Raw genomic sequence first — 23,426 nt, 5'->3', positions numbered from 1 at the left:
CCTGTACTGTATGCGCAGCTTCATTGACTTTTAAATGAAGTCTATTAGCAGATGATAAGGGTTGATTTAGACTGGAAAGTTGTAGCAAGACTACAAGTTTAGTGAAGTGATTTAAGAACTTTTGGAGGAGAGCTTAAACTACTGAAGAACAACCTGTCCATCTGTTCTGTAACTGAGTGGTCACAAAATTTCCCACTTTTCATAAACTCAGCCCAAATAGGTGGGCTTAAACTGTTTAGAGAAATCATACTTAATTCAAAAAGCGGTATCATTTCAACACTAACTTTTTTTGGTTGGTGTTTTTTTGTATCCTTGTCTATGAGTCTGTGTTCCCCAAGGTCTAAGGTTTCTGTGAGTGCAGTGCGGGATGAAGTCTTGATGAGTTAATTTTTCCCTCTGCAGCAGTTTGTAGAGTTTTGAGTTGCGGGGTGGAAAATTAATCAGAGGTGATCAGATTGATGGATTAGAGGAGCAGCTGCTGCAGAGGCAAATGTTAAGCAATGAAAGGTCAAGTTTCCCATTTATTTCTCTGGGCACTGACGGAGTAGCATCCAGAGAGCGCTTTGTGCAATGAATAACAGAAGGTTATATATATTCCAACAGCGCTCCTAACAAACAGCCCAACCCCAAAAAATAGAAAATCAAATAGTGGCGGCAGATGTTTTAATCATGGCAGACCGCCACAAATAAATGAAAGTGTGGGAAATCCCAGATGATATTCAGCATATTGCCACACACTGAAAATCTCAATAATATTGTATCGCAATTATATCATATTGTGCGGTCTCTGGTGATTCTCACCCCCACATTTATATCTCATCCGTGTACTGTTAACAACCTGCAAACACAATTACACTTCTTGAGAGAGATGACTTGTCAGATGATGCATGGGTCTTGCTGTTAGTTCTGTAGTAGACTGATTGAGGGTGCTGTTTAAATGGACAATGTGTCAACTTCTACAGAAGGTTCAGTTATGTTGTAGTTCGGTTAGAGAGGGCTGCCCACGGTCATGTTGGATGATAGGAGAGTTTACAGTAAACACGCACATTTTTCAAAGGATTCTGGTGTCATGTTCTCTCCACACACTACAGTGATATGACTCGCTGATAACAGCCGTGGGAAATACACTAGGACAAAATGTCAAACCATTGTGTACGCTGTGTGAGACTCAACATTGGGAGGGAGAAAAATATTATCTGGGAAGCTCTGAATAATCACTAACAATAAGACCAGCATCGCCTTCAGCCGCACAGTGTAGACCAACACAAATAACATGGGCGTTTCTTGGTCGCTTCACCAGCTAACCTCACTAGCTTTGTCGAACACAGAAAAGTGCCCCTCCAATCGGCTCAGCTGCAGCTAGCATGGCTACCAACTTCCCACTCAATATTCTTTACACCCTAAAGTAGGTGACCCATACAGGGGTCAAAAACAAGCCCGCTTCACCATATGAGATACAAAGACCGCTCAGTGTGAACTTACCTTTTATAACATTACTATAAATCGTGGCTCTGAATTCTTCTTTGGCCCTCTGATCGAAGTCCTGCCCATGGATAATGCGCATCTGCTTGAGAAAAGTGGACTTGCCGCTCTCGCCTGCCCCAAGTAATAAGATCTTTACTAGCCTTTTAACATAAGTCTTATCTCGATTAATACACTTATCTATCTCTTTAGATTTCCGCAACTGTTCTACCTCGCCGCTTGTGAGGAGACAGTTAGGGAAACATACAGATAAAACGGAGCGGGACGGCAGGAAATCCGCCATCTTTGAAACAACTTCATCGATACAGCGAGGAGGGCTGAGCTCACCCTAGTCCGCAGATGCATTCACGTGTCGTAGGAATCCACATTCCATTTCCAGTGTAACGTTAGTTAAACCTTCCAATCAAATCCGTAGCTGTTAAACTGAAGTAAACTAAATTGAAGTGTAATAAAAAAATAATATTAATTTCTGGAAAAATGGTGTGTGGGAACTGTACAATATTTTAAACAAACTGCATTGTTTTTATAAGATAAATTTAATTCTAGCTGCACTCATATAGAAATGACGTAAAATTGTAGCCTAATGTATCTTTACTCCATATGTAACCAAAAGAATTAACAAAATATAAGTTTACCCACTCTTGGATATTTGATCCGTGGTTTATGCATGAATAAAAAAACCCTGATGTGTGTTTAGCATATCAGGGAGCTAGTCGAAATAAATTAAATGAGCCTCTTTTCGTATGTCACAGCGTAGTTCATGTGCGTCAAATAATTCCAGTTTTTCAAACATACTTGAACGCAGCAAAAGTGAGAGGTACAGTGGCGGGCAAGGCGCGCGCACGACAAAGTAGGTGAGCGCGCCAGTGCTTCAATGTTTGGGCGGGTCGCACAGATTGTTGTAACAACATCTCTCTCAGCATTTTTTTTTCCTGACTCAGTTGGACAGACATTTCAAAACATCTTCTGTACTAGACTCCACAGTTTGAAGGCAAATAAAGAGATCGATAAAAAGTTAGTTGATTTAATAATTCTTACATACAGTAGGCTTATGACATCATGGCCAGATTTACCTGTTGGGGTCCATGCCCAGGTTAGCTATGTTTTTGGTTTGTATGATTGTTTGTTGTTTCCCAGGTTTGCTATGTGGTTTAGTACTGGATAAAAATCAGCTGAAACATCTGCTCAAACCACTCAGGAGTTCCAGGACCCCTGGGCAGTTGACTACCTTGCCAGTTATAATTCAACCTTAGTTAAAGCAAGTTAGGGACTGTTCCTTACTTATGAGGGGAGAGGGAGTGGTACAGAAAGGGGGAGGCATGGCATAGGGGAGGGGCATACATTTAAATGGTGCAATTTTCACACATTTTCTGCCAGTCACTCAGGGAGGTTCAAGGAAGAATATTTGTAGTTTCAGGGAGGGTCAAAATAAAAAAACAAAGTCACACCCCAGCAACCCTTCTCCTCTGAAAAAGAACAGTCCCTTAGAATTCAGAATTTATAGCCTAAGTCAGAATCATAACATAGAAAGCCATATTTAACCTATTAAGACTTACTTCGTCATAATTGTAAATTAGACAGACAGAATTATACATTACAGTAATAATTACACTCACTAGCCACTTTAGTAGGTACACCTGTTTGCCTGCTTGCTAACACAAATAGCTAATGGACCAATCACGTGGCAGCAACTCAATGCATTTAGGCATGTAGACATGGTCAAGACAACCTGCTGAAGGTCAAACCTAGCATCAGAATGGGGAGGAAAAGGTGATTTAAGCAACTTTGAACGTGGCATGGTTGTTGGTGCCAGACAGGCTGGTCTGAGTATTTCAAAAACTGCTGATCCACTGGGATTTTCACATAAAACCATCTCCAGGGTTTATGATGATGACAGAAAGGCAACAGTAACTCAAATAACCACTTGTTACAACCAAGATATGAAGAAGACCATCTCTGAACAAACAACACGTCGAACCTTGAAGCAGATAGGCTGCAGCAGCAGAAGACCACACTGGGTGCCACTCCCGTCAGCTAAGAACAGAAGACTGAGGCTACAATTCACACAGGCTCACCGAAATTGGACAGTAGAAGATTAGAAAAACATTGCCTGGTCTGATGAGTCTTGAATGCTGCTGTGACATTCAGATGGTAGGGTCGGAATTTTGCATAAATGACATGAAAGCATGGATCCATCCTGCCTTGTATCAACAATTCAGGCTGGTGGTGGTGTAATGGTGTGGGGGATATTTTATTGGTACACTTTGGGCCCCTTAGTACCAACTGAGCATGGTTTAAACACCACAGCCTACCTGAGTATTGTTGCTGACCATGTCCATCCCTTTATGACCACAGTGCACCCATCTTCTGATGGCTACTTCCAGCAGGATAACGCACCATGTCACAAAGCTCAAATCATCTCAAACTGGTTTCTTGAACATGACAATGAGTTCACTGTACTCACTGTAGTTCAATGGCCTCCACAGTCACCAGATCTTAATCCAATAGAGCACCTTTGGGATGTGGTGGAACAGGAGATTCTCATCATGGATGTGCAGCCGACAAATCTGCAGCAACTGTGTGATGCTATCATGTCAATATGGACCAAAATCTCTGAGGAATGTTTCCAGCACTTTGTTGAATCTATGCCTCCAATAATTAAGGCAGTTCTGAAGGCAAAAGGGGTAAAAACCCGTACTACTACCTAATAAAGAGGCCAATGAGTGTATTATTTAGTATAACAGATTCTACAGTATCTTAAAATTAGTTTCGAAATATAGCATTCTAACTTTATTTCTAAACTTTGCAAATTCCGAACACCATTCTCCTGGGGGAAAGTCCTGTGTTTGTTTGACCTATCCAACACCCCAACCTGACTCTTTGCACAAACGTTTGTTGTTTGTTGTTTTCTTCTTTCTTTACTCCTGTCAGCATATTGGTCACGTTATTGCGGTCTTACTGATTATGTGTGCTATGCTGTGTCGCATAGAATCATATAGACAGTAGACCTAAGACAGCAACACTGTCCTAACAACATGGAAAAAAACAAACAAACAGTCCAACAAATGGCAGGATGGTAAAACAAACCATGCATGACGATATTTTGTGATGGTGATGTCGTTTTGTGTAAATAAAATATATTAAATGAAATTATTTTGTGTTTATTATTTTATGTATTTTTTTCTAGTAATATCCAGTGATTGTCCAGTAATTGTCCAGATTGCCCATGTTTCCTCCTAGTGCTGAGAAGCGACGTAACATCTAGTTGCAAATTTGGTAGCAGAGGATGGCAAAAAGTTAAAATATTTTAACTTTGAATGGCAATGCTGTTTACCATTACCATTGCCAATAGTCTCTGCCAGCCTCACCTAATTTTACCGTCTACCGTCTCCGTGATTCCACAAGTGCAGAATTATACACAAATCTTTTATACACTATCTACGAATTGTGGTGCATTACTTGTCGGATACACAGTGCATGTGAACAGCCTGATTCATCACACTACCCATAAAGTCTTTGGTGATTGTGACACACTCCAACTTCCATACACAGCCACATAAACTAAACATTCCAGCTTTGACACAGGCTTTATCCTGACTCTCTTTTCACAGAGGGCTTTTCTCTGGAACTGCTCAGGGCAGAGGCTTCCTTCAGCTGATTGGTGGATAAATCCATCCTTCCCATCCTCTTTACAATCCTCACACAGAGGGAGCGTGTTCAAGTCTACTACATACACACACTGCTCTGTCAGCAACTACAGCTATTAAAACTGGAATATTTCACACTTGGATTTTAAGCTTTTGGTTGTTGTTTTGTTTTGTTTTTTTATCCAATTTGATCTTCATCCATCTGCAGATATGACAATCAGAACAGCCCGTCCAAACCGGGGCCAACATTTCCGGCCCCGCGTACACTGCTTCAAAAAGGTGGGTGGATATCATCATCATTGCTACTGGTTTTATTCAGTGCTTGCTGCTGTTATTTTATCCCTTATTTAATCAGGACTGTGGAGTTTTAAACATTACAGATATTTTAATTGTTGATTTCACTCTAAAGCTAAGTTAGACTTAACATTATGGACATTTGCTTTTATTGCATTACATAAAATATGAAGCTCAGACACTGGGGAAAAAACAACAGCAACAACAATACACTGCTTTTTTGCAATAAATCTTCACCCTTTTAATATTGTCATAAATAGATGTATTTTTTTCCCTATTTTCAGTTAAATGAGAGATCTCATTGGGTGTATTTTTATTTGTATGAGATTAGTTGCCACCAGAAGAGCAGGGCTTGTAAAAGAGCTTTTCTAATTCCACCTTAAAGCCAATAAGCTTTGCTCTGCTGCCAAGTGTCACTGTGGTCAGTATATACTGTTAAGTTTAACAGCATAACCTGACTTCACCAGGTACACTCCTCAGTTGTTAATCTTAACTTTCAACTCACTGCCACGCTGAAGCAAAGGACAGAAGGACAGGACTGAATCTGTAACAGAAATAACAGATTACAGAATTGAGTACTTTGTTAAAGGAGGCGGGCAAATAAGAAACCTTGCAAATTACACACAGAGTAAAGGAAATAAATGAGTGAAATGCATCCTCTATAACTTACAAAAGAGTAAATATACTGTGCACTGAGCTTAACACAGGCCTCCATACTGAAACATATGTCATTGCATCAAGGTGTTGCCAGTATCTCATCCATACTTCCATGGGTGGATTATGAGACAATGGGCCCCTGGGCACAGACATGCAGAAGGCCCCACTGCCTCTGTTACATACATGGTCCCTACAGTCATGCAATTCCTGGAAAAGTTAGAAAATTATACAAAGGCCTGGAAATTGTTTGGAATTAATGAAAGTTTTGAATATAAATAGTCTTGGCTATTATTTAAAATATGTTCATAAAACCCACAAAACATGTCTTTAAATGTAGTGCTGCACTTTGTGACTGTTGAAGCATCACTAGTATCACATGATTGGAATATGCAGCCAGTTGGCGACGAGAATGTCTAACAAGCGAGTAAAGTTAGCAAGCACTAGCAGTTTGCTTATCTGCAAACGCTTGGGTAGTGCGTGTCAAATAATGTTATCATGTGTCTTTTGAACAACAAATACAATACATGGCTTAGAGAGAAGTAGTCCCTAGCCCTGCAGGATGTAGTAGGCCTATCTATAGCAAAATTTTTGACATTAGCAACTTGAGGGAAGCGGCTGTAGTCAGTGACGCCAAAGGGAAAAAGTATCAACAGACAGCCAGTGTCAGTACATATTGCACGCCTGCTGTAGGCCAGATAATGTCACCACTTTGTGTCTACTGTATGTGTGGACACAAAGACATTTCATGCCATATTCCATGTTACATTTTCACTACAATGCCTGTTTCAGCTCACTGGATTATAGGGTTGCCAGTAACGATTATTTTCATTATCAACTAATCTGCCAATTATTTTCATGATTAATCAGTTAATCATTTAGTTTATAAAGTGTCAAAAAAAGGTGAATAATAATCATAACAAAGCCCATAGTGACATTTTCAACTTGCTTTCTGTCCAACCAACAATCCAAAACCCAAGTACTCCTCATCCTATCCTATCCTATCCTATCCTATCCTACTATTATCCTATTCTATCCTATCCTACTATCCTACTATTAAATGGAGAAACCTCTGTCCCTCCGTCCCTCCGTCTGTCTGTCTGTCATCATCCGTTTTCCTCCTCACTGCTTTGACCTACTTCTCTGAACTTGCACATAGACTTTCATCTTGGTTATGTGCAGACAGCCACGATGCCATTTTTGCATTTTTCCCACATTTCTACTGTTTATATTCACGTTTTGTCCACTACCCATTCATACTGTGAGCACCATTAGCAGCGCGAGCTGCGCATGCGCGGAGACCACTTCGAAAACACCTGTGCTGGGACCACAGTTTGGCTGGGAAGCCTTTATCTCCAACACTTGCAGATCGAAACCGGTATGTGTGTAACTGTGTGCCCGCACACGGCCTCTGTGCCGTCAGCCAAAACTATGCTGTATGCCGCATGTATTTTGCCATAAACCATGTTTCTGAATACAGTGTGCATTGTTTGTCTTACATCAATATTTATTACACAGTGCATTTACAGTGGTCTGATTTTACATCTCCTCTAATATACTGTTTTTGATTTTGTATTCCTCTGTACATATCACATCCCCGGGTATGGACTAGTTTACTATTATAATTGAAAAGTAGAAAATTCTCACATTTAAGAAGCTGGAACCAGCAAATGTTTGGCAATTTCACTTGGAAAATAACTGAAACAATTAATCAATTATTGAAAATGGTGGATAAGGTTATTTCAATTTACAATCACTTTATCAATTAATTGACTAATTGTTGCAGGAGTAAGAGCCTCGTTATTAATTGTTATAAAGGGCAAACGTGACCTATTTTAACTTAAAGTTGTACTTTAAAGTAAAAAGTGGGGTAAAATATTATGGAGAAGTTCAGGAAAAGTTAAAAAAAATTCATTGGTAAAAAGTTGTGAGAACCCTGTACCCAGGGGCGAGACAGATTTTATAGCTGTTTATCCTCTTTTTGTTGTTTGCATGTCTAGTTGTTACCCATCTTGCTGTGGTTTTGTGTGTCTTTGTGGTCATTTTGCATCTATTTGAAGTTGTTTTGTACCTGCTTGTGGTATTTTTGTGTCTCTTAGCAGTTGTAATGGGCCTCTTTGTGGTCACGTTGTGTCTCTTTGTCACTGTTTTGCCCCTTTTAATAGTCATTGTGAGTCTCTTTGTGTCTTTTTGCAGCTGTTTTGCATCTCAAGGCCAGGGGGGGCCTGACACTTTGGGCCCCTGGGCCCTGGGCCTGTGCCCCATAGGGCTGCTCAGTAATGGGTAATGTAAATGTAAATGTAAATGGGTGACTTACACAAAGTTTTGTCCCCAGTATAGTTGTCATGATGTTGAAAAAATGGCTGTAGAGATCAAAATTGTTTTTTTTTGTACCAGGTTGTCAACATGTTTATTCCTGCTGTAAAGTTGTGCATTGTAACATGTGGGTCTATGGGCATTGACTGGCTTTTGAAGCCACCCAAAAGTGGCTGTTTGATGAACTGCAGTTTTGGGCACTTCATTTTGGCTTCATTTTTCAGCCCTGGAGGTTGCCTCTTTGTATTTACATAGCCTATATTACTGTTTATGTGCCACAGACAGTGCCTCTGTATGTGTATACTGTATGCACTGTGTTTATATGTGGTATGTCTTTTGCCTTTTTGAAGAGTTACATTTTCATGGTGTCTAACACTAGGTTGACTTGGCAACTTCATTATCAAATAAATTCATGCAAAAAAGGACACCACAGTAATCAAGCCACCAACCTTGCAATAATGAACAACCTACTCCCCCATCCAAGCTACAGCTTCATCATCACAGATTCCAAAACTATAAGACAGAAGGTTTTTAATTTAATCTGATTACATATTAATGAGGCAGTATGATTCGACCCTGAGTAAGAGGCTTTATTCTGTGAGGAAGCATGTGTAGGATGTGGTGTTTGGGGAAGTGAAAGTGACCTCATCACATGTCACCGATGAGTCATAACACTCATTTACATGTAAATCACGAGCAACAGCTGCCTCACAGTGGAAGGATGAACACATATTTCTAATGGATTGCACTGACTGAAAAAGTAGGAGTAACACAATTTAAATTATAATATGTTTCAAGTAAAAGTCCTAGATTCATTCAAAATAGTAACTCTCATCAGATGTCTGATCAGAAGACAATAATATGTATGTAATATGAATGCAGTCCTTTCTCAGCATAGAGCTCTATGGATAACCTGCTAGCATATCACATTCACTGCAACATGGAGAGGTAGTACAGGAAGTAGTGTGACATCACTGCAGTGCACAAGTGTGGGGGGTGTGGTGGTGGATGGGAATATTTACAGTAGTGTCTTTAATTGTCTGCCAACTTTTACCTAAAGTGGCAAATGTTGCATAACCTTGAAATTAATAAAAAAAAATATAGCAACCTTGTGATCATTGCTGTTATTCTAAATGTGTTTTAAAATATACATGACTGACTCTCAACTGCTACCTGTTAGAGTGGTCCTGTGTCAAAATGTTTATTCCAAATCTGTGAGTATAGAGATTGAAAGCTGCCACTGTATGTCTGATTCAGACTCTGGGTATGGTGAGCAAACCTGTCCCAGATGATCTAGGAGCTCTGGATGGCCCATAACAGAACAGCATATCGGTGATATGTACTAATTTTGGCCACAAACCAGTCAGTACTTTGTGAGTTATTAAAAGTATTTTGAAATAAACTCTTTGATGCACAGGGAGTCTGTGCAAAGCTCGAAGAACTGGTGCGATGTGTTTTTAACTTTCTTGGTTTCAGTGAGGACTCAGGCAGCAGCATTATGAATTTGCTGCAATCGTCTAACAGAATTTTTACAGAGACCTGTAAAGATACTTTTTACTATCGCTTATTATCTCCATAGAAAAGTTTGTTACCCAATATGTTATGATCCACTAAAGGACTATAGGCACACTATGAGATGAAAAAAATCCCTGTTTTTGGTATCTTCGCAGCTATCTTGACTGTAAAGGCCAAAACACACTGGCGGGAAATGCCGCACTTCAAAAAATACATCTAGGGGTGGTGCTGTGTGCATTTTCTCGAGTGGCCATGATTGGTTCCGGTAGCAGTGCTGCAGCTGGAATAGAACCAGAATCTCCAGGAAATCTGCACTCTACTTAGTGCACTTTTCTAGTTTATTGACTCTGTTGGTTCATAATCATCTGGATATATTGTAATATAAATCTGCATGTCATCCACACAGTTATGTAGTTTTACAATATGAAAACTAAAGAAAAAAATAATTGATGTATCAATCCTGTGATTTGGATTTGCTCCAAAATTTAATAGGTTCTTTCCTGTCCCATGCTTCACCAAGTCACCAAATCCCAATTAATAGTTTTTTTGTAACCTTGCAGACAAACAAATAGATAAACAAACTGAACCAAACCATAACCGTCTTGGCATAGATAATGACACATACCAGATAAAAAGTACTGAGAAGGTTTCACTGGGATTCAGGCAAACTTATACAGAGCTGCTATGTGCAATTGACTTAAAGGCAACAAAATGCATACGCAACTGTGAACTGTGAAATTAATAATTAAATAATATTTAATAATGTGTTGTGTTGTAACACATTATTATTTTTTTTCCCCTCAGATTTCATATTAAACATTTTGAGGTTCCATACACAACATATGCATTACCTGATGACGACTGATACATGCAAGATGAATAAACTTCAGGTTTTTAATGGAGATAGTTGTCACATTGTGACATTTTAATCATACACTGAAAGTTATCAAAAACAAGGTAATTAAACATTATGACACTCTACAATCTTTCTCTCACTAAGATTCTACTAATTCATCTTATCTGTTCAAACATGTAACCTCAATTACTGGCACAAATATGAAAATCTACCGATAGATTCACTCTCTGATTTAAATCCAGAAATTTCCTTCCTGTTGATGTTGTCAAACATATATGTTAACGGATTTATTTGTTTACCAAACAGAGAACAGGAATTTACCAGTGTTTATCCGGTGGCTGATTTCTCTCTTTTGCTGAATGCTACACTAACATCTTTGCTCTTCTTCTGCTTTCAGCTGGAGGCCATTGTGGTTGAGATGCAGGACCCAAACACTGGGGTCAAGGGCTCAGAGCAGAAACTCAATGTCACTACCATCCCACATGTCGTCACTGGTGAGACTGAGACAAACAAAAACACACTGACAAAGCCTGAAAATGTTCCTTAGCTTCTAAAAGTATAGAATTGTGTAAAGATCATTTATTACACATTTGTCCCCACATATGTACGCAGGGACATCTCTAGGATTTGGGGACATTCAGGGATTAGTCCTAGGATCCTCCCCCTGGTGCTTTTTCTTTTTTTTTTCTTATTAGTACACATCATACATTCACAAAATAACTAAAACCAACACACCTCTAGGTGAGAGGGTTCTCTACACATCACTGAATTATGACAAAAATAAACTGACCTGTGACAATGTGAGCACCGCCCATACACATACAGTCATTATACAGTTGATGTGGATTTCATTTGAATGAATATAATGGTATCATTAAAACAAACAAACAAAATGAAATGAATCGAAATGAATAAAATGAATCCCCCCCCCCCCCCCCCCAGCCGTCAGTCAAACAGATGCACTGAGAAACAGTAATAGTTAATTAACAGGTTTTAGTTTCCAGTCCCGGATTGTCCATTCCTGATTTGTGTTAAAAATGGTTCCCAAATTTCTGTGTAAATATCTATCTTACCATTTATTTTATATATTAATTGTTCATATGAGGCTATTTCTGTTAATGCATTGAGCCATTCAGAGTAGGTCGGGTTATTTTTTCCTGCCCAATGCCTCAATATGACTCTTTTAGAAGTGGTGAGTGCTACCTTTAGCCACTGTGCTTTTTTCTCATTTATTCTCTTGTTTCCTTTCATACTATTCAGGAGACATAACGCGGGAGTAAGATTGATATTTGTACCTAGACTATCTATGATCTTTTCTGTAACCCTCTGCCAGTAGGCAGTTAAATTGGGGCAGTAAAGGAACATGTGGAGAAGATCTCCTTTATCTGTTTTGCAGCGCCAACACAGGTTTGACTCACTCAACCTAAGTCTGTTCATCCTCATTGGTGTCCAGTATAGTCTATTGAATATTTTAAACTGGATGAGTTTGGACCTGGCATCTCTCATTGGACTTAGCATCTCCCCAGTCAATCTGCTCCATTCTTCCTCCTCATAAGTTATTCCCAAGTCTCTTTCCCACACAACCTTTAAGCCTGTTGTATTACCCTTAAACCCACTAATAAGATGATTATAAATTTTACCCACAAAGTGAGGCATTGTACTTAATAATATAAATTTAGAGGAGATAGGAGATTGGATTAGCAGTTCAACACCTCTGGGGACTGCCTTAGACATGCAATCCCTGAGCTGTAAGAATTTCCAGAAATCTCTGTTATGCAGGTCGTATGTTTCCTTTAATTCTTCAAATGATTTTAAAATATTGTTGTGGTAGAGACATTGGATATGCTCAATTCCTTTAGTATGCCACTCTCCAGAAGAACACCTTTCCCCCTATTTTTAATAAAGGGTTATTCCATATTGATGATGAGCCTGTAAGAAAAGGAGATACTCCTTCTTTCTTATGCATATGGTGCCAGATGTCCCTTGTATTAGAGATTATAGGATTCTGTCCTTGTAACTTTGGCCTATGGCTCAGATAGTCTGCTGCTTTAAATGGAGCATTTAATTCTTCTTCTAAATTCACCCATAGAGGTTTGTCCTTTCTATTTGAGAGTAGGGATGTTATCTGGGCCCCTATAAATGCTTCCTGGCAGAGCCTCATATTAGGGAGTCTCAGACCCCCACATTCTACTTTAGCTTGTAGTCTTGTTATTTTCATTCTCGCCCTTTTCCCAGCCCAGATAAACTGATTGAACATTTTATCTATGGTTTTGAAAATGGTCACTGGGATATTTAACGGTATCATGCTTAAAAGGTAGTTCAACTTTGGGGCTATGACCATTTTTATAGCTTGTATTCTCCCCCATAATGATATTTGTAATTTATCCCATCCCTTGAGTAGAAGTTCTATTTTAGCCAATACTGGATTGAAGTTATCCAATATCATATTCACTAGTCCTGGATTCAAAAGGATCCCAAGGTATTTTAAATTTTTAGCTACCCACTTAAATTTCCAGTTTAGAAAATTACTTTTGTAACAGCTTTTGCAAAGTGGCATCACTTCAGACTTATTCCAATTGATCATGTATCTCGATATGGATGAGAATGAGTTGATAGTTTCCAAAATGGCGGGCACCGACTTCTGAGGATCCAATATCAAGGCCAAAATGTCATCTGCAAAAATTAATAATTTGTTTTCTTGACCACCCATTGTTATTCCTGTGATTGATTTGTTTGATCTTATGGCTTCTGCAAGGGGTTCCAGTGCTATAATAACCAAGAGTGGTGAGAGTGGTCTCCCTGTTTTGTCCCTCGTCCTGCTACAAAAGCCTCTGACCTCAGACCATTAGTTGTTACCATAGATTTAGGCTGGCTATAGATGAGCTTAATAATGTTCTGAAGTCCCAAACCAAAACCAAATTCTTGTAAGGCAAAAATGAGGTAGCTCCAGCTAACACGATCAAATGCTTTGTTTGCATCTAGAGACAAAGCAGCTGTTGGAGTATCTAAGTCCTTGACTTTCCAGATTAAATGAAGTAAGTGTCTGAGACTATCTGCCTTTCACAAACCCCACCTGATCTGGATGAATGATGGAAGCTATTACATTGTTTATTCTGATTGCAAAGATTTTTGTAAAAAGCTTTTCATCACAGCATAGTAGGCTAATTGGTCTATAACTTCCACACTCCAGGGGATCTTTTCTCTTTTTCAATATAAGGGTAATTACTGACTCTGTCATCGAAGGTGGGAGTTGCCCCATATCAATGGCTGAGCTAAATGTTTTGAGCATCTCAGGGCCAAGATCCTCTGCAAACCACTTGTGAAATTCACTTGGGATCCCATCTATACCTGGGGTTTTCCCCGAAGGCAGGCATTGTATTGTTTTATTCACCTCTTCAAGTGTTATCGGATGTTCCAGATACCTTATATCTTCTTCTGATAGCTTAGGGAGATTTAAATGTTCAAAGAATTTTTTTGCTTTATCTAAATCCAGTTCACCCTCTGACCTATAAAGCTCTTCATAGAACTGTTTAAACACACTGTTAATTTCTTTGTGATTAGTAATGAGAGCGCCAGTTTTGTCTCTAATTGCCCCTATTTGATGAGCAGCTTTTCTGGCTTTCAACTGACTAGCCAGTAGTTTGCTGGCTTTTTCACCAGATTCATACAATTTTTGTTTTAATCTATAGAGAGAATATTCAGCTTTTTTGTGAGTATAGTATTTAGTTTGTATTTAGTCTTAACTAAATTAGCAAGGCTAGCATTGTTTGGCTTTTCCCAAAATTCACTTTCTAGCCTTTTAATTTCTTCTTCATACTGAGTCATTTTTATCTTATCCTGTTTCCTTATTAAGGCTGTTTGCTGTATAATGACACCACATATATAAGATTTAAAAATATCCCATACAATAATCTGATTGGCTGTACCATTGTTTATTTCGAAGTATGTTTTTTAAGATTAGCGCACAGATTCTCATTCTGTAACACACTTGTGTTCATTCGCCATCCTTTAGATCTCTCTTGTGCCTCACCTAAGGCAACAACTAGATCAACAGGAGCATGGTCTGTCATGGCTAATGTGCCTATATTACAAGTACCAGTATTTTCAATCAGAGCATGTGAAATCAGGAAATAATCAATACGCGAATAAACTGAGTGTCTGTGTGAAAAGAATGTGTAATCTCGGCCATCAGGGTTTAAAAGTCTCCAGACATCATGAAGCCCTATATCCTTACATAGTGATTTAATAGCTTCCTGAGTCTTGGATGGTCTGGTGATGCCCGGCCAGATCTATTTAGAAACACATCAAGTGCTTGGTTATAATCCCCTCCTAGAATCACTGGGAAATTACCAAAATCCAATATGATTTTCTGAAGTTGTAGAAAAAAATCTGGATCTTCTATGTTAGGTGCATATACGTTACATAAAATTACATTTTGTCCTGCCAGATTAGCTAAGAGTATAAGAATTCGTCCCTCTTTATCTCTATACCCCTGGTGCTTTTTTGATAAACAGGCTCTATTTTAATGCTTTTTATGCACTCTGACACCTCATGTATATTAAAAGTGGGGATGCATAATTAATCAAAATATTATCAAATGCTAACAATATGGCAAAGTGCAATATCCAAATAGAAAGAAGTCGTTGCAGTTTTTTGATAAAGGTAAGCTGTGTCACACCATACTATGATACAGAGATGCCCGGGCCTACAAATCATATATCAGATGTAAGGAAACATTCTTGTTTGACACAGGCCCCAGCTAAAATCCCATATTTATAATCTTTATATTTTTTTCAGTGAAGATGTAATGCAAAAATAACCACTCCCACTAAAATCATGACTCATTTCACAATATCCATCATACAATGGAACTCTGCTTAAGGAGCTTATATGCATGTGTGCACTCGGTGGGGCCTCCTTGGATCGGACTTGGCTCTGATCTGTCGAGGCTTGGACACAGGACCTCTGTGGTGTCTGGCACCAGGAATTTGGTGGCGGATCCTGTGAGACCTGTCAGTTCTTGGTTGGGGTTGGTTGGTTGGTTGTCCCACACAGGCTCAATCAGATTGGGATCTGGGGATGTTGGAGGCTAGGTTGATGCCTTGAGCTCTTTGTCACCTTCCTCAGGCCATTTCTGAGCAGTTCCTGCAGTGTTGCATGGCGCATTTGCCTGTTGGTGGGGCTTTTGAGGAGTCCATTGCCTGGGAGGTGGGGTGTGCATGGTCTATTTGGATGGGTGGAGCACGTCAAGTGGCAGCCACATGGATGCCAGCACCAAAGATTTCCCAGCAGAGCATTGCACCATAATGGGATGATCAATGTTGTTCACTTCACCCACCAGTCATTTTAATGTTATGGATGATCAGTGTATATTCCAATGGCTATTTGGCTGACAGGGGGATATACTGTAAATGGCTGTAGAGAGAGGGGCGTACTGTATACCCTACACTACACCACAGCTTGACAACAATGACAGCACTTGGTCACTGCATGATCTAAGGCATAGACTGCGTGAAGACACTGGCAGGCTGCCTTGCTGTCTAAGCTGCTAACACCTAAGCTAAATAAGGCAGCCCACAATTGGATGAGTCCTGGACAGTGCTTTAGGAGCCAAAGTAGCTTTTTAATCCGATCTGAGAGCGGCAAGGGAAAGGTCAGCATGGATACCCCCCCCCCCCCCCCCTTGTGAACTCAGGTGGTTTGTGAGTTTAAGTGCCTTCTCCTGTGAGTTGCAGTTTTCAAATGATTGGGTGGTGCAGAAGCCAAGTAGTCACCTTTAGTTGTGAATGTGTGTTGTCATGTCTCCTGACTGTTGCTGCCTGTTATTTTGTCCCTATCGTCCCTACCATTAACTGGGGACGTGATGTCATGATGGTCACTTGGCTTCTACATGAAAGGTGGTGGAAACACATTATTGAACTTGAAGGCCCATTGTGTGAGATTTGAGGGGAAATATTATCAGAAATGGAATATAGTTTGTTGCAAATTGACAACAAACGCACATGGTTACATTTTGCGAACACACACAAGTGTTTGGTCAACCAAAGGACATGGTTGGGTTTTAAAAAAAAGTAACAGAATTTGGCTGTACAGTCCTTCAGGAAGCGAACACAGGCCCCCCCAGTTGAAAGGCGGAGGTTGTTGGACTAATCAACCACCTCTACCACCCGCCCTACTCGGCCTTCCACTGCCTTAACTTTGTCCTGCCTTGTGTCCCCCTGATGCTGTCTTGTGCCACTAAACAATAATAGTGACCGGCCATGTATCATGGTTACGTGAAAGGATGGCTTTTTTTCGTCCGTGTCTAACGCCAGAAGTCACTGACTGAGCGCCACTTTTCAACAACTTCAGAGTGAGACCGAGTTGATAGAAAAATGTCTGTCATTAACTGTGTGTGCAGTGTTTCAGTGCTTATCTCTGTTTCCACACAGGTAAGGACATCATTGCATGGATTACCAACAAGATGAAGAACACTACAGAAGGTACAGTGCTATAAAACTCATACTGGTTACTTAAACATGACATCACCACATGTTAGTTATTTTAAAAACATATTGTGTCATTTACTGCCTCACCTATGAATTTCCTCTTCCTGTCTGTGTTCCAGAGGCTGAGGTCTTTGGCACCATGTTAGTGGCCTATGGCTACATCTATCCCCTTCAGAACCACAAGAAGCTGGTCATGTGCAATGACACCAGCCTCTACCGCTTCCAGGTAAAACTAAATCCTGGCTTCTCCTTTGCTGCCAATAGTTGGAATCAATGTTGCATTTGAACATCACAGAGAAACAGGATTTAGAACGTATTTTCCTTCACTAAAGATAGACTCACTGACTGTGGTAAACAATAACAGCATGGCCTAATCACCAGCTCCTGCACAGCTCACTGCTGATGTTTTGATGTCATCACAATAAGCTGTTAAGAAAAAGCACGCTGTGACGTTCTATCATAAAATCAGTGTGTGATTTATGTTCAGTTGAAACAGTGTGTTGGAAAAAGACATCATCCTAAATGTTAAAACCAATCTCACACTTAGTAGAGATGAGCTATTTTAAAATTCCTCTTCTTTCTTTATTTATTCATTTACTGAAAGAAAAAATACTGATAACTCACAGCAATTCATGGCTATTATTTGTGAATTTAAATATACTAAAAGTGTAATACTTTGTACACAAATCAAAAATGATGACTGAGCTTGAGACACACCAAACCAGAAGGACATTTGGCAGGAAACTTCCTGGATGTCTACATGGTATATAGGACAAATGAGGAACTTCTTTAGGTTAACATGCAATCTACAAGTGCACCATTTTTTAAATTCTTTATTCAGCCATCAAAGGGGTGTGTGGGCGCCCATGGGCTGAGACCTGACCTGGATGAATCTGACTAGTCCTGTCTGATCTGAGACACAAACCTGACCCAAGATCTGAGACTATGTTTTTGTTTTTTGCGTTTCTTTCACGAAAACAGCAGCGTGGCACTGGGCATGTAGGTCTCAAAATGAGAGGTTTTCAGGCACGTTGTTGGCCCATTGCTTTGTTAAGGCAGCAAAAAGCGATCATATCATTGAACAACAGAAACCATGGTCTAAACATTGACAGAGCTCAAGGCTTTTAACACAAAAGTAAAACGATGGCTGAAACTGAAGCAAGCCTGTGAACATTGACTTTTATATATTATTGTACTCATTTAGTGTACTGCCCTTTACTGTTTTGTGTTTTTGCTTATTGTTTATGTCCTGATTCTGTCTTTGTCTATATGTTTTGTATATTAATGTTTCTGAACTGTTTTTAACTTTGCACATGAACTCTGTTTTAACAGCAAAAGCCTAACCAGGGACAGGGGTTGCGAATTAGCTTCAGCTAGAAACTTGTATGCATGACATCTGCTTTGTATTTTATATGAAATAATGTTTAATGCATTTGTCCCTGATCAATAAATGTCTAAATAAATAAATACAGTCAAGGGGGCACTATTTAAATGATCTAAAGCACATGAAGTGCATGGTGCAAGTGAATTTGTCGGCTGTCTGACTCTGCATTAAAAAAGATGCTGTGCACATTTACACACAAGGAGCAGCGTAACTTTAGTTATAAAGGTTTAGTTCTGTTTCCTCTGTCAAGCTTATATCTACAATGTTTAGTTTTGCTGCCTAAATGTCCCACAATATTTACTGCAGTGACATTACTGCTCTGACCATAGTACTCAGCAGAAAACTGCTCGCTTCTACATTTTACCACAAATAGCAGTGCGCGAGGTGCAGGTGCAGGTGCACCTGGCCTTTAAAGGGAATGGGTGATGACACTCTGATTGTACCATGTTATGCCTAAAACACACCTATGATTCATTTAGCGACTAAATACAAGCCGTTTGGCCTTTTTGCCTTACTTTGTGTTGTTTAACTGGCAAAGTGGAGCTGGACACGCCCTAAATGCACATGTGCCATGCACTTTAGACCATGCGCTATATTATCTAAATAGGGATTAGAAAGAATGCATCAGGCATTACAGATGGGCATGTCAGAGACTGTGGCAGTCATGGCCAATTACACTCATTACTTTCATCCCCTTTAAACGCAGAGCTCTGTCCATCATGACGTACTGGCAGGAATCCTGTGAAGAGTTTTCCTCAGAGAAAACTTCTTGCTGTCTGGGAAGTGCAGAATTTCAAATATGAATACAGCAGCTCAAATATCCTGGCAAGATCAGAGGATAACTCTTTTTTAGCTTTTCAGTAATTCATGTTGAAGAGCCTACTGACTCAATGTATTATGTGTGTAAGAAATAATAATTGTCTCAAACCTCACATGGCTGGTGGAATTATTGTTTACACCTGCAGCAGTGTCTGGTTTGGTTTTAGGATGCTTTTTAACAGTAAGGCCCTCTTTCCTTTTAAAGCTAATCTTTTTGTTTACACTGTAACCTGCTCAACCCGTTCTCATCCCCAGGTCATCAAACACCAACGCTATGTCATGCCCCTGTCACAGCAAAGGCATCCTTCAGCATTTATGTGTTATGTTATATGAGACACCCTGGGCTTTCAATTTAAAGTTCACGGACATGAACTCCAATGTAAACCCATCCCATCAATGTACTTCTATATTTTAACACAAAACATGATATTTTTGTCAACCTAATCAAATAAATCTGTTGCCTAAACCTAACTGTGACCATTTCACAACATGTGTACCATGTGTACAGTGTATTAGAGCTGTGCATCACATATAGACACTAAAGGGTGTTTCTTGAGATGCAGAGGGGCATGACAAGTCATTGGTATTTGATGACCTTGGAATGAGAACAGGTTGTATTTAACCAGATTTTACAACGGCGGTCTCTGAGAGCAAAAATAGAAGTAATGTGACATTTCTGTAGCAGATATTTAAAAACCTATTCATCAATTAAAAATCATGTTTATTAGCAATTATAATGAAATTAGACAAAGCCATAAAGTATAAGGCTAATAAAACAATGTATAGATAGATAAGCACTAATGCTGTCTTTCCAATCTAAACCTTTTCAGACCCCATACTTCTGGCCTACTCAGAAATGGGTTGCAGAGGACTGTGACTATGGTGAGTACAGTATGTTTAATGGGGTGGGGGTTAATTTGAAGAGGAAAATCAGGGACTTCAGCCATCTTTTAGGATGGACCCTGATTGACTGTTGTGTAACAAGGCACAAACTATGTGCATTGCTTTGAAAGAAGATACTTGTGGTTTTTAATCAAATTCCAAAAGTGACTTGACATATCTGGATGAAGAACATCAGTAAGAGGCAGCCAGGCTAAACACATTCCATCTGTGTGCTGGAGTTGCATATGAAACTGTTATCAGTCTTTTTAATAGTAGTGTTTACATTATACAACTGTTTTATGTTTGTAACATGTGTGATCATTAATGACTTTTGTTTCATTCTGACTGTAGCCATTTACCTGGCAAAAAGAAACATCCGCAAGAAAGGCATGCTGGAACCCTATGAACAGGTTTGTGAACAAATACAAAAATAAACATGTTAGTATGTGTGTGTATGTGCTTGTGGAACAAATGTACCGTTTCCATTGCATGTGAAGCAAAAAAAAATGTGAAAGGCTGATTAAAGGCTCGTTGTTTCCAAAGGAATTTGGTCTCTCACATCTCTGTTAGGGACCTTTTCACACCTGAGAGTCTGAACCAAGGTCTGAACTAGGGTGCTACACTACTCACTTGAACATTGCCTGCCAAAACTTCCTGTAATTTGTCCTAAAGTTTGAACCATCCCAAAGATGTTTAAACACTAGAGATGAACTGAACCATAGTTCAGTTTGATCTGAACCAAGACCACCAATTTTCGTAGGATCAAGTTTCGGCTGTTTGGTCCGGACCGTGGTCCGAGCCAGGTCTCCCACATTTATTTTTGCTTCAGATCAAACTGAAAAGTCCCAAAGTCCCTTGGGGCCCTTTTATACCTACCTCGTTTGGTCCAGTCTTTTGGACTATTTAGTTTGATCTGTGGTGTGAATTGTTTCTAGTGGGAAAATTTTTTTTGGATGGTTTGGACTTTCGGAGCAATTACAGGAATTCTTGGCAAACAAATTCAAGTGGCAATAGTAGTGTAGTGTGTCAGTGTGCTGTGAGAGTGTGTGTGGCTGGTCAACAGAGAGTGACGATTACTGTACTTAAGTTGTGTTCCCACCAGGCTGGAATAAAACAATTCGGATGAGTGAATTACATGTAAAGTCAATATAAAGACCTGATTAGATGCAAATTCTTGCCAGGCGGCATGATGGATGCGCCGTGAATGACTCGAAATAGGCGAATGAAGCAGTGTGAATAAACTGAATAACGCAATTTTGTGTCATACAGTTTTTTGTGAGAGTTGAAAAATCTGAACTTCAGTGACCAAATCATGCTGCGATAGACAAATCAGCATTGAGATCCTTCTGGGACATATGATGCCGGTACCAGCGGATGTTTGTCAGTTTGTCAATAACCAACATAGCATGACAAAATGAGTCGTGGTAGCACATGAGGAGAGGAGGAGACGATTTTATGAAGACTCAAAAGTTCAGACACCTTTCAATAATTTACAGAGAGAATGAGAAGGAGAGGATATGAAAGGATGGGATCCTGTCTACAAGCCAGTCAATGTCAAGTATAGGGAAATGTAGCTCCCGCAGATGATGACGACAGGATATGGGTATGTCATGTATCGTTGTTTAGTGCGCTGGCACAATTGCAATGTAAAACTCAAACCAGGCAGATCAAATGTATACATTTAACAATGAAACAAAAATGCAAATCTTGACTTGGACTTTGAGGTGTGAAAAGGCCCTTATTCCTCTGACTGTTGGATCTGTCTCCTCCTTTACAACTTGCTGCTTCATATTGTCTCTGTATTTGTATTTTAAACAGGCACATTACAACCACCTCCATGAATGGCTGAACCACAAGTGGGACTTTATTGTGATGCAGGCCACTGAGCAGTACAAGTAGGTGAAACCATTACAGCTCGCTATTCAATCTCAGGGACTTTCTCTTTCTACAAAATTATTATCTAGGGGGTCATTCACTTTACTTTACCCTGTGACAGAGCAGTAATTGTGGTGAGCAGGTTTTAAGTGGAGAAGTCCTTGTTAGATGTGTGTTACTGATAAGTAAAAGATTATTGAGGCTTTCTTCAACCTGTTTCATGATATCTTCAGCTCTCTGCAAACTCCACCATAATCACAAACTTGTCAACCAGGCACTTGCGTCCTCCATGTGCCACCTCTGCAGCCATCATAGCACTATAGTTAAATTTTACAGTGAAGCCAACATGAGTAGTTCATCAGTTATTCTAGGCACAGACCTAATAGCATCTGAGCAGGGTTACATATTCTATAACACTGTTTTAGTACCAGTACCAAATATATAAAGAGTAGCCAGAAGAGATGTGGGGAGTAATGGCAACAGTGGTGCCCAGTGGTAATCAGAGCACTCAGGGCTGTGACCCCCAAACTGGGGCTTAAGAAGTAAGATGTTGTACTCAGAGACAAGTATAATCAGCTCAACTCACCAATCTGTGAACACTGTCAGCATTTTGATAAGTTAGATTTTAGAACTTGCTAAATTAGTTCCTCTCGACACCCACACCTTCCTGATATTTGTGTGTGTGTGTGTGTGTGTGTGTGTGTGTGTGTGTGTGTGTGTGTGTGTGTGTGTGTTTCAGGGCTGGTAAGGAGAGAAAGAAGCCGGATCGTGTGGTGTTTGATTGCCAGGAGAGGGCTTACTGGATAGTGAACAGGCCACCGGTCAGTGTACACAAAAATTTAAATGCAACACTTTTGTTTTTGCCCATTTTTCACAGGTAAAAGTTAAAGATCTAAGACTTTTTTATACACTCAATAGATATCTTTTGCTCAAATTTTCAGCACAAATTTGTAAAAGTCTGTGTCCATAAGCCCTTCTTCCTTTCCAGGATAATCCATCCACCTGTCAGGTGTGATATATCAAGATGCTGGTTTAACAGCATCATTACTATGCAGGTGTGCCTTGGGATGGTCACTCTAAAATGTGCAGTTTGATCACACAACACAATGCCACAGAAGTTTTGAGGGAACGGGCCATTGGCATGCTGACTACAGGAATGTCCACCACAGCTGTTGTCCGTGAACTGAATGTCCATTTCACTAACATAAGACATA

The 23,426-nt window shown here is 39.7% G+C and overlaps 2 protein-coding genes across 2 annotated transcripts in view; one reads left to right on the top strand and one right to left on the bottom strand.

Annotated features, from left to right (window-relative positions):
- The window catches only part of gna13b (guanine nucleotide binding protein (G protein), alpha 13b), a 32,980-nt gene extending 31,197 nt beyond the window's left edge, over positions 1–1,783 (bottom strand). The window contains exon 1 of the mRNA XM_033644584.2: positions 1,483–1,783. Coding sequence (XP_033500475.1) covers positions 1,483–1,765 — 283 coding nt within the window. The 5' untranslated portion in view covers positions 1,766–1,783. The remainder of the gene's footprint in view (positions 1–1,482) is intronic.
- Positions 1,784–5,189: 3,406 nt separating this feature from the next.
- rgs9a (regulator of G protein signaling 9a) overlaps positions 5,190–23,426 on the top strand; it is a 30,326-nt gene continuing 12,089 nt past the window's right edge. Inside the window, exons 1-8 of the mRNA XM_033643829.2 lie at positions 5,190–5,408; positions 11,162–11,258; positions 17,196–17,246; positions 17,372–17,478; positions 20,286–20,337; positions 20,689–20,747; positions 22,156–22,232; positions 22,952–23,033. Of these exons, the coding sequence (XP_033499720.1) occupies positions 5,340–5,408; positions 11,162–11,258; positions 17,196–17,246; positions 17,372–17,478; positions 20,286–20,337; positions 20,689–20,747; positions 22,156–22,232; positions 22,952–23,033 (594 nt within the window). The 5' untranslated portion in view covers positions 5,190–5,339. The remainder of the gene's footprint in view (positions 5,409–11,161; positions 11,259–17,195; positions 17,247–17,371; positions 17,479–20,285; positions 20,338–20,688; positions 20,748–22,155; positions 22,233–22,951; positions 23,034–23,426) is intronic.

Source organism: Epinephelus lanceolatus, chromosome 18 (assembly GCF_041903045.1).
Source record: "Epinephelus lanceolatus isolate andai-2023 chromosome 18, ASM4190304v1, whole genome shotgun sequence".
Classification (NCBI taxonomy): domain Eukaryota; kingdom Metazoa; phylum Chordata; class Actinopteri; order Perciformes; family Serranidae; genus Epinephelus; species Epinephelus lanceolatus.
The sequence above is the reverse complement of the archived record's forward strand: the minus strand, read 5'-3'. Positions and strand labels throughout refer to the sequence as shown.